Here is a 15,714-nt window from a genome sequence, read left to right on the forward strand (position 1 = left end):
TGCAGGCGTGTCGTGCGTCCGGTGCTCAGTATGTGGCGCTTTTCTCGCCAGCTTTGTGTGCACGTTGCAAGGGGCAGCAAGCTCTCCGGACTTGGGAACAGGCCTGCTGCCTTCATGTCCACTCTGCTGATCAATCAGCCGCAGTATGCTTGGCTGAAGGAGCTGGAGCTCCGCGAGGAAAACGAGGGCGTGTATAATGGAAGCTGGGGCGGCCGGGGAGAGGTATGCGGGCGCCCCGGGAAATCTCTGCTGCCTCAGTTCGCCCGGGAGGCCGGGCGGGCCCTGCCCGACCCCACTCCCCGCTGGCGCTGTAGGGATTATACTGGATGGGAAGTTTGGACTCTGCACAAAGTTTTCTCGCGTAAGGTGCTTTAAAAATGCTCTTAGATTTTAGGTCCTCGTGTCGACGTCATTTTGGAGTTGCTAGGGGTTAAACTTCCCACGCATACGTAAAACCTTGTAGCAGAGTCCTGCTGTCTGTAGTGAGAAATGCTACAGGCTTATAGCGGTGGAAATTGTCTTAATTTTGAGCTTGACTGTGGCTCCTCAGATGTGACATGCACCGCAGGGAAGGCTCTAAAGTGTAGTTTTATGTTGTCGTCTTGCCTGAAATCCTTTGAAGTTTGCAACCTCGGACTTGCTGAAATCGTGTCATGTTTTCGTTGGGCTCTGAGCCTCCTTGAGAACTGGGTTTTCAGCATTTCTCTATTGCCCAGAGCCTAACACCATGCCTGGCACCCAGTTAATGCTCAATAAAATATTTTACAGAATACGATAGAAAGGTGTAAGGTTATTATCGCCCAGAGTTTTTGACAGCTGCATACAAAAGAAAGCTTTTATAAGAATATGTTATATTACATCCAGCAAGCTTTGTTGAATGTTATATATTGAACCTGGTTTGTTAGAGGAAACATCTTCGTTTTGGTTATCTGTGACTGCAGCAGATGCAGATGGTTTAGTTATTCCCCAAGTCACCCCCCCCCCATTCCCCATTGGTAGTTTCATTCTGTTTTTCCTGTGGCATCTAATCATTAGGTTGTGGATAAAACATCCTCTCCTAAAGGCCTTTTTTTTTTTTTTTAGCTACTCATGGATTTTCTTTCTAATTACTCTCTCTAGTTTGTGTGGACACAGGTCTTTTCCAGTTGTCCAGCCTTGGCTGTTTCACCTTCTGACCCCCGGGGGTGGGCAGAGTGAGCAAGAGAAGGAATAATTATAACTCATCAGTTTGGTCTCTTGTTAGTGGAAATAGAGGTGAAACAACAGGTTACATTCAGGCTTTTGTTTATATACTTAATATTTAGATGGCATGGGTGGGTTTTGCAGAAAGGTGGTTCTGAATACCAGCTCTGTAGAGTGGGTTATTAGTAACAGAAGTTAACATAAAGATTCCGAGTTTAGATATTGTATCTTAGTCATTTTTTTCCTCCTGTTTTTCTTCCCCCATTTGGTCTGTTCCCCCAATTTGGAAGAGATTACATTTTCTTTATATGGTGGTCATCTTTTTGTTTTAAGGTTATCACGACCTATTGTCCTGCTAACAATGAGCCAATAGCAAGAGTCCGACAGGTAAGTGTTTTTTTTTTTTAAATGCAAACTGCCCACAGGGAGTTTGTGTGACTGATAGAGCAATATAAAATTACAAAGTCAAAGAATAATGTTACTTTTTCATTTAAGAATGTCTGGGAGAGACTGTGCACTCTTTGAGTTGGGGAGTGGGTGCCCTAGAAAAGGTGAACCATAGAGAGGACTAGGGAGGGGGTTCATTTAAGGCCGTGCTTCTGAATCACCTGGGGACTTTGTTAGAATGCAAGTTCTGACCTCTTAAATCTGGTTTGGAGCCCAAGGTTCTGAATTTCTAATACACATCAGGTGTTGTTCCCAGATGAGGCTAATGGACTTTGCTTTGAGAAGCAAGGGTTAAAAGCACAGTTAAATTCTAACTTGTCTTAGTGGGTTCTAGTGAGTTTTTGGAAGTGTAGGCTGTGAAAATCATTCGAAACCACAAATCTTAGGATCACTCAGAGATTTTCCACTTCTTTTCCAAAAATAATCTGTGTGTTTTTAGGAGGAGATTGTCACTTCTCTCTTCTTTTCCCTTTGTCTCCCCCCAATCTTTAATTTAGGCCAGTGTGGCTGACTATGAAGAAACTGTCAGGGAAGCAAGAGAAGCATGGAGAATCTGGGCAGATGTAAGTATGGAGGCCATGGCAGGATTACCTCTTGTAATTGCAATGAGATAAGGAAACAGCTGGTGATGAGCAGGTCAGTGCTCCCTTGCTGAAACGGGGGCTCCTTGGGGGCTGTGATAATCTCCTCTGCTATAGTCCAAGGACAGTGCCTTTTCCATACTGGGCCTTCAGTAGATGGGTGATTTCAAATGGATTAAAACTCTCTACTGATACAGCGTAAATTCAATGAACACTCTTATCCTCCAACTGAACTTACTTGAATTTATAATTGAGCGAAGAGAAAGGAATATCTATGCTAAAAATACCTGTTTGCTCCTTCTCCTCCCTCCCCTGCCAGCTTTATGGTGGGGGGAGTATCTCAGCAATAGATCAATATTCCTGGTTCAAAGGGCAGGGGCTCGAGTTCCTCAACTGACTGATCAGGCTATGGGGCAGGTTCGTCCTCTTCCGTCTGTCTCCACCAGGGGTTATATGAGCAAGTGTAGGAACTGTGGCTAAAGCTGGGCTGGCCCATTGAGCTGTCACTAGATGAGGGCCAGGCTCTGGGGGAGGGGAGAGTAAAGAACAGGGATAGTCTGAATTTCCCAATGCCCGCCTCCCCTCCCCCCATCCTGACTATCCCTTTTAGTCTACTACCAAAGAGTCTAGGCCTGAGGCTATAGGAATATCCTGGATGGTTGATCCAGCTCAATCTTTCGGTAAATTACTTCACCTCAGTGTACTTTGTCTTATAAAAAGGGGAGACCAGGGTGCCTACCTCCCGGAGTTATCATGAGGGTTAAATGACTTAACCATGTCAAGTGCTTACCGAGAGCCTGGCACATGGCCTACCACGGTACCTGCTGGTTATGGAACCAAGTGCTGCTGGGTTTGGGACTGCCAACCTTGGTTTTCTCTGAGTCAGTGATTGCTAGTGGGACTTGGGGAGGGGCAGACTCTCCTGAAGAGCCCTGGGTTGGATGTAGCTTTGTTGTCAGCCCAGAGACCACCTCTGTGCAAAGCATGAAGAACATCTTTCCTCTACTTTAACTGATTTTGGCTGTAAGTTTGGCTTCTGCACCTAACATCCTTTCTCATACTTTTTAGACCTCCCAGTAGAGTAGGGGTGCTAAGGGGGAACAGGTTGCTTTCCTGGGTGATGGTAGAGTCAATTGGGGATCCCGCTTGTTGGAATTTGAGTTAAGCAATTGAGAAAGGCAGAGCCTTTTCTAACTGTGCCTGTGGGGCTCCTGCCAATGGGGCAAAGACTTAGGGGCAGCTGGTGCCTCAACCAAGAACAGACCAAAGCTTGATCCCTTCCTGGTTTGCGTACTTTCCCTCTTGGATCCCCACTCATGCGGGGCTAGTTCTGCTTGGCCCTGATCCTTTTGGCTGGCCTTGCCTGTGTGAGGATAAACCAGTGTTTCATTTAGTTCATTTGTGTTAAGCCTGGAATTTTTCAAAGGGAATGTTTTTCTTTAAGGGAAAAGGAAACAAAATATAACAATATGGGATGGTAGTTTAGAAAAACTGATTTCTTCCTCTTCACTAAAACTAATCACAGAGAACCTGGTGGGAAATACTGGCTCTGCTGCTTGCTTCCATGAACTAGTTTCAGCTCCCCTGCATCCCCTCTGCATCCTCATTTTTCCTCTCCATGTCTGGTGAGGAAGGGCCAGAGTCTCTTCCCTCTCTTCAGGACAGGGAACTGTTAACAGGCCATCTCTGACTAAGTAAAGGAATACCTGATGCCTGGTAGCTCGTTAACATGGAGATCTTTGTATTATTTCCCCAGAGGCTCAGCTCATACTTGCGTCTGTGCTCATGGTTCCCTTCTCATGGCTGTCTTTAATGCTCATTCTAAGTGTGACTTCACCGGTGAAATGTGCAGGGATGAGGACTGGTGTTGCCCCTCTCAGGAGGGTCTGAGGTTACTGATGCCCTGTCATGCTGGGACCAGTCAGCTCAGATGGGAAATGTGGCTGTCTTCCTTGTTTCCTACTCCTCCCTCATTTCCCTCTCCCCAAACCTAATCCCGGCTTTCTCAACTCTTTCTGCTCCTACGAATCATCTGAGAAACTGGAAAAAAAAATGAAGATGCCAGATTTGAGTGTTCTGGGATGGAATCGAGCCTAAAAGTTCCCATGGGTAGTGATTCTAATGGATAGCCAGGGTTGAGAATCAATCAATTACCAAGTATTGAATATCTTAAATTACATTTATCTCTATTGCCATTTTTGTAGTCTAGACAGCCACCATCTCTCCTCTGGCCTAATGGTCTTCCTGCCCGAGTCTATTTTCTACGTCACAACTAGAGTGATATTTTAAAATGCACTGTGATTTCCCCCTCATCATTTAAAACCCTCTAGTAATTTCCCCACTATTTTTTGGATCCTTTACGTGGCCTTTTGCAGTGTGGCCCTTACTTGCCTCTCCTGCCTCTTTGAACTCCTTATAATTTTCCAAAACCGCCCTATTCTCCCTTGCCTTTGGCTTTACATATGCTATGTTCTCTGTCTCCCATAATTTTCCTCTACTTTCTGTACCTCTTCACCTGGAGAACACCAATCATGCTTTAGGTCTCAGGTCTTTTATTGTGTGTGTGTGAGGAAGATCGGCCCTGTGCTAACATCTGTCAATCCTCCTCTTTTTTTTTTTTTTTGCTGAGGAAGACTGTCCCTGGGCTAACATCCATGCCCATCTTCCTCCACTTTATATGGGCCGCCGCCACAGCATGGCTTGACAAGCGGTGCGTCGGTGCGCGCCTGGGATCTGAACCAGCGAACCCTGGGCTACCGCAGCGGAGTGCGTGCACTTAACCACTTGCGCCACTGGGCTGGCTCTCAGGTCTCAGGTCTTAACTCTAAACTTCTTTAAAAAGCCTCATTCCTCCCCCTCTATCCCCAAATGATGCTAAATTAACACTTCTACCTGCTCCAGTTGTATAGTCTGTCTCCTCCCTCGTGGCACCTGCCACATGAGATTGTAATTGTCTGTCTCTTGTCTCTGTCATCGCTGCTGGACTGTCGGCTCTGGTGGGCATGATTTTTAGCTGCCTTGTTTCCCTAGTATCCCTGAGGATTAGCACAGTATCTGGCACACAGAAAGTGCAATAATTATTGATTGAAAGACTGAATAAATATGCACAGAATGGGAGGCAAAAGGCCACATGTACTGGCCATTCTGAGTTGAAATTAAGCAATTTGCTTATAAATGTGTGGGCTAAATTCAATTGAAACATCATTAAACCATTCTGTGCTCCAGGAAATGTATAGGATCTGGGCTGATTCATTTAACACTATAGTTTTTGTTTCCTGTATCCAAAAGAGTGCATGCATCGTAAGAATGGCAAATGTTGCAGACGTATAAAATGTGGGGAATGAAAGTCTATTATAATTCCATTCCCCAGAAATTACCACTGTTAACATCTTATATATTCTTTCAAATTTATGCATTATTTTGCTATTTTCTATCATCCTGTTATAGCTCTTAAACGTTTTTCATTATAAATCTATCTTATTCTTTGCAGAGAGTGTGAAGTACTCCGTTTTATGGCTGTTCCATAATTAACCAGTCTTGTGCTGATGGACGTTTAGATGGTTTGTTTTTCTGTACTAGGAACAGCAGTGCAATGAAGGTTGTGCCTCTACCTGCGTATGCTTATGTATACACTCAGTTTCCAGAAGTGGAATTGTCTAGTCAAAGAGTAGGAGCATTTTAAATGTTAATAGAATGCCCAGTTACCCTCCAGAAAAGCTATGCTAAGACATAGTGATACACTTGGAAAGAATAGAGAGCAAAGAAGAACTCACGGTCAAGCTCTGGGAGGTGGAACATGAGCAGTGCTGTGATGGCCCTCTTTGTGAGGAGGGAGTGGGAAACTGGCTCCAACCTGGGGGTTGGGAAGGTTCCATGGAGGGGAATGATCCTTTTAGTTGCCTTTGAAGGAGAGGTAGAATTCATCCAGAAGAGCTGGAAGAAAAAGGGGTGCTGATCGCAGTTGGTGAAAGTATGGCTTCATTCATGAATCACGTCACAGACTTAATAGGGCCCAACGTCTACTTTTCATCTCCAATAAACCCTGACACTTCTTCCAAGTTGTCTTCATCCCAGTAATTATACTTCCATTTACCTAGCTATTCAAGCCAGAGACGAGGGAGGCATCCTTAGTTCTTCCATTTCCCACACCTTTCCCGTTAGGGCGTCCTGCCCATTCTACTTCCAAAATAGATCCCGAGTCCACTTTTTGTCTCCCTGCAGTCTTAAAACTAAGTCACCATAATCTTTTGCCTAGGCTACAAGGATATGTTCTTAGTGGGTCTCCCTGCTTCTACTCTTTTCCCCTCCAATTTATTCTCTACCCATCTGGTAGTGATCTTAAAGGGTAAAGCAAATCACCTTATTCTGCTCCTTAAAACCCATTAAGGACTCCCTATTGCTCCTGGAGTAAGATTCTGACTCCTTAAAAGCTTATCTAGCTCTAGATGGGCTGGCCTTTTCCAATCAGCCCCTCAAATACAACTAGCTTTTATTTTTCATGGATCTTCATGTTTTTCTTTTCCCTGGGAAGAATATTCCTATGGTTGACTTTTCCCAACCTTGGCTTTCAGCTTAAATCTCACCTTCTTGGAGATTTTGCCTTACAACATCTTAGATAAAGTAACTTACCCATTTATCCTCCAAGCCTGCTCTTTTCTCTGTCTTAGCACCCTGTTTATTTCCTTGGTCTTTATAGCCCTTGTAGCAATTTGTAATTATTTGTTGCCCGTTTTTCCTCTGTTATTGGTTCCATGAATGCCACTAGATAGTAATTAGCTCCACCAATGCCTCACTTATTTTAACCCCAGTGCCTCGCATTACTCCTTTCACATAGTAGGTACTCAGAAAATATTTAGTGACTGAATGGTATGATTTGAATGGATTATGGAATACCAGTTTACAAGTAAGCTGAATCAAGGGTTTAGGCATGCAATCAGTTTGACCCATAAGAAAACATCACTGGGACTCTTGAAGGCCTGTAAGTGTTGAAGGTATTTTAAGCTGTCTGGAGTCATCCCAAAAGGTTGTGTTCAGTCTCTGAATTTCTCTCAGTACTTGGCACAGTCCTTTGCTTGCCATGAACCTATCATCTAGATATTTTCTGGCTTTCTGGTATTAGTTTTAGGGCCTGCCATATCATAGTCTTGATGTGATTAAAAAAAAAATGTGTCTTTGATGTGCTTGTACTTAGTTCTCTTACAGCACATTTTTTTAATGCTGTGTTATAGACATGAGTTTACACTTTGAATCAGACACTAAAATTCCGTTCTTTTCTTAGATTCCTGCTCCAAAGCGAGGAGAAGTAGTGAGACAGATTGGTGATGCCCTGCGGGAGAAGATCCAAGTACTAGGAAGATTGGTAAAGTATTTCTGTAGTAAATATACAATTCTTGGAGTGGGGAATAAGGCCATCATGCATCTCTGTATCTAAGAGTGTGATTTTTAAGAAAAGCAATTTATACATTTCAAAAGTCTTTTCTTTAGAGGAAAGATGAACAAGATGGACGGGAAAAAGTGAAGACTATTCTTGGGTTTTAAAATTCTTCAGAAAAATAAGAACAAACTTTCTGAAGTTTATCACCTTCATAAAACAGACACAGAATATGTTTTGCTTTTTTCTCCCTTATCAATTTAATGTTTAAAACATGAATTCTGTTGGAAAAATGCTGCTTGGCTTTTTGTATTTTTAGGTGTCTTTGGAGATGGGGAAAATCTTAGTGGAAGGTGTGGGAGAAGTTCAAGAGTACGTGGATATTTGTGATTATGCTGTTGGCTTATCACGGATGATTGGGGGACCCATCTTGCCTTCTGAAAGTAAGCAATGAAGTCAATTAAGCTAAGGGTTTTGTTCTCCGTTACAGAGAGCTCCAAAAACTGCTCTGGCTATGAATGGTTTGCAAAAGAGGAATTGTAAGTGGCATATAAATATATAAGAATATCTTTAATTTTTCCGCTACGAAATGCAAACTAAAGCAGGTGAAAACATGAGATCAAGACATTTAAAAATTTTTTTTATTTTTATTTTATTTTATTTTTTTTATTTTTATTTTTTTAAAGATTTTATTTATTTATTTTTTCCCCCAAAGCCCCAGTAGATAGTCGTATGTCATAGCTGCACATCCTTCTAGTTGCTGTATGTGGGACTCAGCCTCAGGATGGACAGAGAAGTGGTGCCTCGGTGCGCCCCCGGGATCCGAACCCGGGCCGCCAGCATCGGAGCGCAGGCACTTAACCACCAAGCCATGGGGCCGGCCCAATTTTTTTATTTTTAAAGGTAAAACTCAGTGTGGCACATCCATGGATAAGACAGTTTTTTATAGGGACTTGTGGCAAAGTAAGTTGCCAATCCACCTGGAAAACATTTTGGAAATAATCCAAAGAGCCTCCTTACATTTAATACCAGTTCCAAGAATCTAATTTAAGTAAATAATCTGAATTGTGACAAAGGTTTGTGTGTAAAGATATTCATTGTAGTATCAATAGGAAACATTAGAAATGACGTAAATGTCAAATTATAAGACAAAGGTTAAGCTAATTTTAGTAGTCTATTAGGAGATACTGAAGATCATGTTTATGAAGATCATCTTCCGTACCGCACACTTTCATGGGAAGGTTGTATTATTTTTAAGTTTTAATGTTTTTTTTAGGAGGTGATATATTCATATCACAAAATTAAAGAGAAATAAAAGGGTAAAGGATGAAAAGCTCCCCTCCTTACCCCCGTGGACACTCCATAGTATACCCATGGAAGTAGAGAATGTTTCTGGTTTCTTGTATATCTTTAGAGCTTTTATTCACTTTCAGGCAAATATGTGTCTTTTTGGGACACAAGCATTAGCAAGCTATACATTCTGTTCTATACTTTTCCCTAGTTAATATGCCTTGGAAATTGTTTCATATTATTACAATACGAGGCTTCATTCATCCTTTTTTATGGCTATTTGCTGTAAAGATACTATAATTTATTTAACCAGTTCCCAAATGATGAAGATTTAGGATGTTTTCAATCTTCACTGTTCTGCTGTGTTGCAAGGACCAAGCTTGTACTCTGAGGAGGTTTCAGTGATGAGGCTAAGGACTTATGTGATTTGTAATGTTTTCAGTGTTAATGGAGCAAAACAAATGACTGTGTATCTGCACTGAAAACACAAAGGATGGAGGTCTGTCTAAGTGGTAACGGTGGTTATCTCTGTGTGGCAGAATTATTGATTGTTGTTACTGTCTATTTTTCTGTATTTTCCAAGATTTTCCTTGATGGGAATTATGTTACATTTATAATTAAGAAAAGAAATGTATTTTTTTAAAGTGCATGTTTTTCTTGGAATGTTGTGCAAATTCCCCACTCATAGAAAGATTTGAGGGACTCTTTTTAAATGTACAGTTAATGTACTCCGATATGTAACTGCAATTCGTGTTATTCAAGATTAATTTTGTGTCATTGAACACTTTTAATAGGTTTTTCCAGTTGAAAAAGTTAGTAAACTGTCCATTTGAGGAAGTATACATATGCAAGCAAGTAACTTTGATTTATACCTGTATAATGCCTGCCTTACCAAATAAAATGTTTTTCATTTGTTTATACATTTTTGAAAAAGATTAGATTATTCATCAGTGCAGAGGCTTTGGGGTAACTTTGACTACATTAATGCAATAAATAGTCATTGATTGTCTACCAGGTGATCTAATAGTGATACTTGATCAATAAGGCATAGTCCTTGTTCTCAAAGAATTTATAAGCGTATAGATTCCTTACATTTTAGAGTGGGAGATAAGTTAAGGGGTAATTATAATAGAGCATAGTGAGCACTGTGATGGGGTGGATAGGATGGTCAGCCCCTAAGCCAGCCTTGAGGGGGACAGTCAGGAAGGGCCTCCCAGAGAAGGTGATCCAAGTGAAGTCCTCAAGGAAGAGGAGGTTAGAGGGCTGGGGCAGGGGTGGTTTTAAACAGGGAAGAAACCTGTGCAAAAGCTTAAAATGGAAGAACGTGGCTTATTTGGGAAACTGTATTGCTTCAGCTGAGGGCACAGTGTGAGGGGGGAGATGGGTGGAGAAGGAACCTTGGGAGGGGGCTTTTCCTGTCAGGAAGTTTGGACTTTATCCTGAGGGCAGCTACAGTAGTGGTCCCGACACCAAAGGGTTGTAAGCAAGGGAGTGATGTCGTCAGATCTGCACTGGCCTCCTTGGGGAGAAGGATAAGGAGGGGAGGGCAGGAGAGGAGGAGGCAGGCCCTGCCAGGAAGAGGCTGTGCCAGCCCATCATCTCAATGGAGATTAGGATGCCTAGACTAAAGGAGGGCCTGGGAATGAGGTGCAGCAACTGGTGGGTTCCCTGCTCCTAGCTAGCAGTGAGCGTGACCAGAAAGAAGGATGAGTGGGAGCACTACCTTTCCGGTTGTCTGTGGTTTTAACCAGAGTTTGGGAACTGTCACAGTCCCTGCTCCAGCTGCCTGTGATTAAAATAAGCCCCTCGTGGGATTGTGGGTGACTTTAAATTTTCTAATTTCAGTCTTCCTATAATGAATGTAAAGATTTGTGCAATTCATTCAATATATATGTAATTATTAGAACTCTTTTTTTCTTATAAATAAGCCACCTTACCTTAAATTTGGAGAGGTTAGCTGAGGGCTTCGTCAAGCAATGTAAACAACCCTGAGAGTCATGACTCCTGTGTTTTCTGGTCATGTTCTGCCCTTTGCCATCATGTTACCTAAGGCACCTCTCATCAGCTCTCTGAAGTCTCCTTGTTTTCCATATGGGACTGATACTGCCCTGATCCACACAGAATTCCTATGAGGATCAGAGGCCTAATGGATATCATTATGGTTTATAAGGTAGTGTAGAATTAACAGCTTTTGTTGTATGCTTAATTGAGGTATCAGTATCCCACAGCTGTGTAAGGTGATCCACTACAAGGTATCTTACATTTTAGAGTGGGAGACAAGGGGTAATTACAGTTACTCAAGTGGGAATCCCTACTTAGTCCGGTGTACCTTTGTTCTTATTGACTTGGCATGCATTAAATTAACACGCGTAAGCATGTTCCATGCCTTCCCCTGCTCTCAGGACCTGGCCATGCGCTCATTGAACAGTGGAATCCTGTAGGCCTGGTGGGAATCATCACTGCATTCAACTTCCCTGTTGCGGTGTATGGCTGGAACAATGCCATTGCAATGATCTGTGGGAATGTCTGCCTTTGGTAAGATCTGCTCACTTTCTTATCCACTAGTAACATGATAAAAGTAGCCATTTTCAGGTACTACTACTAAAAGTATTTTAAATGTATTGAAATGTTTTCTACTACTCTGCTCTTTCATTTAACATGTTAAGTCACACCTGCTAGTTGTGAAATATTTATCTTTTTGACACAGCCTTGTCCCCCGATTCCTCCCAATTGTCTCCACCCCAAGCATGTGTACTGTAATTAAATTCTGACACTACCTGAATTTAGTGTCTGACTCCACATATTTAAGGGCTCAGTCCTCCACAAGACTGCCCCCACTTTAGATACAAGCTGCAAGTGTCCCTGGCTCTGTAGGTCCCCAGGACACCTGCAGTTCTGACTAGTCATCTACAAATTTGGAAGTTCCCATGAACCCTCGGTTTCAGTTGATTCATTAGAATGACCTATAGAGCTCAAGAAAGCACAAGACTTAATGATTACAGTTTTATTATAAAGGATGCCCATAGGGCAAGGCCTAGAAGGGGCCTAGATGCAGAACTTCTGTCCTATCTCCCTGTTAAGTCAGGACACGTCACCATTGCAACCAGGAGACTCCACTGAGCTCCGGTGTCCAGAGTTGTTATTGGGGTTTTATTACGTAGGCACGATTGATTAAATCATTGGACGTGTGATTGACTCAATCTCCATTCCTCCTTCCCTCCCCATGGTTGGTCTTTCTGGTGACCAGTGACCAGCCCCCATCCTGAAGCTGTCTAGGGGCCCCCACAAATCGTCTTGTTAAGCATAACAAACACACTTCTATCACTTAGGAAATTCCAAGGGATTTTGAAGCTTTATGCCAGAAAGTGGGGACAAAGACCAGATATATTCTTTAGTATACTACACTCCCCAAATAGAAAACTGAATAAACAAAAAGAAGAAAAAAAAAGAACTTGCGATAAGTCACAACATTCTTTTTAAAGTTTGACTCTTTTTTTTCTTCAATAAAAATTTGATAGTGAATTCCCAAGTGATTATGAGGCACTTAGCCAAAATTCCTGTTGATGCATTAAATTTTCCATCTCTATAAAATATTTGATAGTAAAAGTTAGCTGGGAAAATGCCTATATATATATATATATATATATATATATTTTTTTTTTTTTTTTTTTTTTTTTTTGCTGAGGAAGATTTGCCCTGAGCTAACATCTATGCCAATCTTCCTCTATTTTGTATGTGGGTCGCCACCACAGCATGGCTGTCGATGAGTGATGTATGTCTGCATCCAGGAACCGAACCTGGGCTGCCAAAGCGGAGCAGGCTGAACTTAACCACTAGGCCATGGGGCTGGCTCCATGTCAGTATTTTATAGATGACAAAATACTGCTTGTTTTTAGCTTTCATGTTCAGTGAAATAACTTAGGTCAGGAAAATCAGGAGTTGTTTTTGCCTGTTTTGTATCTGTCCCACTAGTTTTGTAGGGATCTTAATATCACGTGCTCAAACACTGTCTACAAAAGCAAGGTATAGTTGGGAGGATTAATGATTTGGCACCATGTTGCCAAAGGCTAGTTGTATAATTTTTCTCAGCTCTGAACCTTCCAACAAGAGTTCATGTTGCTAGGTTTCTGTTTCATTCAGTGCCCATAATTGGCAGAGGTTAGTGTAACTGTTCCTATGATCAGTGCAGCAGCAGGTTCAAAACTGCTTGGTGTCATTTTTATGTTCATGAAAGTTTTGTAGTCCTTTAAGTCCCAGAGACACCAAACTGAAGGACAGATTTCTGTTTTAGTTACTAGATTCAATTGTGTCTAATTGGACAGAACTTTTTCTCACAAACTTTTGCTTCTGCTTGATAATCCTTAAAAGGTATTTATGATTTCCACCAAGTTAAGTTGCCTCTTTTTTTGCTCCCTTTCAAGGAAAGGCGCTCCAACAACATCCCTCATTAGTGTAGCTGTCACAAAGTAAGTATGCATGGCTTTCTTATTCCTGGGTATGAAATAATCACGAAAGGCGCTGATAGGCACTGAATTTTTCATCTGACACGAAAGTGTCATATTTATTTAAGTGTGGCATTTGGATAACCTCTTTCTCCTTTGGTTATAATAACATTTTTATATCGTTTTATAGTTTAGAGCTCTTTCAGAGCTATATCATTTAACTCTTTGGAAACATGACATATTGATATGTGTTGAACTGGAGCTATGCTAAACATTTTTTGTCACTTGCAAAATAAAAACAAATCCAGTGGAAAGGAAATATCCTTGCAATTTATGGGCTATATTTTATAACTGTTCAACATGTTAATGGTTTTCATTTCTACCCAGTTAATACTTTTATTGCTTTTGTTTAATAGACTGTTAGCAAAACAGAAAGAAATGGTTATTATACTGTTCCACTGATTCTGCTGTCTAAAATATATTTCATCTTTTGATTAAGAAATTATTATTGTTTTTCTTATTCATATTTGAGAATGGCCATAAAATCAGTGTTACTAATTTATCAGTCTGAATGTAGAGAGTGTATAGGAGAGGGCCCCTTCCCACACAGGGTGATGAGGCACCCTTGATGTTCCATCGTTGCGTGGTCTGCATGCTCTGATTTAAGAATTGTTGGTAGAGAGCTTATGGTGGAATCTATATGTAGGAGGGTCCTTAATGTTGGAAAATCATTTAGGAACACTGGCTTAGGAATTGAAAAGGGGGCTGAAAAAGAGAGAGTAGTATGTGTTAGTATTTACTTGAAAGGAATATGTAATATTGAGGAAAGGATATTGTCCAAGGCAGGGGTGTTCAAATTAAATATTAAATAGAACTTTGCTATGCAAAACACATGAGAATGAGTTTCTTCCAGCAGTTTTTAAGAATAAAAAACCTTAAAAAAAAGCAAAACAAAACAATGTAAACATAGTGAACTAACTTGCCAATTATTATTAAGCAGCTTGTTAAAATATCAATTTTAATATTAGTTTCAAATGTTCTAAATTATTGTGGCTTTGAGCTTTTTTTTTTTTGTGAGGAAGATCAGCCCTGAGTTAACATCTAATGCCAATCCTCCTCTTTTTTTTTTTTTTTTGCTGAGGAATATCGGCCCTGAGCTAAGATATGTGCCCATCTTCCTCCACTTTATATGGGACACTGCCACAGCATGGCTTGACAAGCAGTGCATTGGTGCTCGCCCAGGATCCGAACCTGCAGACCCTGGGCCACTGAAGTGGAGTGCCCGCCCTTAACCACTTGCACCACCAGGCTGGCCCAGAGGTTTTTTATATTTATTTGCTTTAAGCAGTTTGAAGGATTCGAAATGTTCTTATAAGAACATGGCTGATTTTTTAGACAATTGAGAATATCATCTGATTTTATAATGGAAGACAATAAGTATAAAATGATGCTAAAATTTGCCGGAATTAACGAAGGGTGCAGCAGTGTCCATCAGGAGTTCTTAAATTCAACTACACAGTCAGACTTGCAAGATGACCGCAGGCCACATATTGTACTTCTGTCTATTCAGAAGGATATAGGACAGGAACATATAGCGTCAGATATTCCTCTTTAGTCGGCATCTTTGTAGCAGTTTATGCAGGGTAAGGAGATGAGATCTATATTGGGCAGGTGTGGGGGTTGCCCTGGCTTAAAAGCCTAATGCCCCCCAGGAGCCAAAATAGCTTGTAAGAGTTCTATAGGCATAGCTTTGAGCTACCCACAGGGACTTGCAGTTACAAGAGTCATTGCACTCAGGGAAGGCCAAAAAGCATGAGGTTCCCATTTATAGTTCTAAGGTAGTTATCCCAGTCCCGATGCAGTTGACCAGTCAGGGGTCATTTTTACCATAAGCCATGTCTATGTAGCATGTTGACACTCGGACATTTATCAGGTAACGTGGGGAACAGAACTAGAGAGTTAACCCGAGGTCAGATTCTCATGCATTAGAGGAAAGGGTTTTGTTAACCTTTACCCACAGGCACAAAGCAAAATCCCCACCCTTCAAGAGCAGTCAGTCTACTTGTGCAGACAGTGTATGCGCCCTAAGTCCCTGGAAAGAATTGTACTACCTGACACCTTGTCTCAGATGTGACAACCACAATGTGTGATCCTTGATTAGATGGAAAAAAGAAAACTGCCATAATGGACATTTTGGGGGACAATTGGAGAATTTACTGACATATGACAATGGTATCTTTTATGGAAGTGAGTGTAGGATTTGGATCTTTTTGAAATTAAACAAATTTGAAAGTGTCCAGCAAGTTGGGGTGATTGGTGAAAAGGACCTTTGCTCTATTAAGGCCCATACTCCTCAAGAAGCTTAAAATGAATGGAAGAACCCTGTTTCAGAGAAAGCAGA

At 41.5% G+C, this 15,714-nt stretch overlaps 1 protein-coding gene across 1 annotated transcript in view; it reads left to right on the plus strand.

Annotated features, from left to right (window-relative positions):
* Positions 1 to 15,714, plus strand: part of ALDH7A1 (aldehyde dehydrogenase 7 family member A1) — a 37,483-nt gene continuing 21,769 nt past the window's right edge. The window contains exons 1-7 of the mRNA XM_004420255.3: positions 1 to 222; positions 1,516 to 1,569; positions 2,127 to 2,192; positions 7,489 to 7,569; positions 7,901 to 8,024; positions 11,274 to 11,406; positions 13,293 to 13,337. Of these exons, the coding sequence (XP_004420312.2) occupies positions 31 to 222; positions 1,516 to 1,569; positions 2,127 to 2,192; positions 7,489 to 7,569; positions 7,901 to 8,024; positions 11,274 to 11,406; positions 13,293 to 13,337 (695 nt within the window). The 5' untranslated portion in view covers positions 1 to 30. The remainder of the gene's footprint in view (positions 223 to 1,515; positions 1,570 to 2,126; positions 2,193 to 7,488; positions 7,570 to 7,900; positions 8,025 to 11,273; positions 11,407 to 13,292; positions 13,338 to 15,714) is intronic.

This window comes from Ceratotherium simum, chromosome 4 (assembly GCF_057802395.1).
Source record: "Ceratotherium simum simum isolate JZ-2026a chromosome 4, ASM5780239v1, whole genome shotgun sequence".
NCBI classification, from domain to species: Eukaryota; Metazoa; Chordata; class Mammalia; order Perissodactyla; family Rhinocerotidae; genus Ceratotherium; species Ceratotherium simum.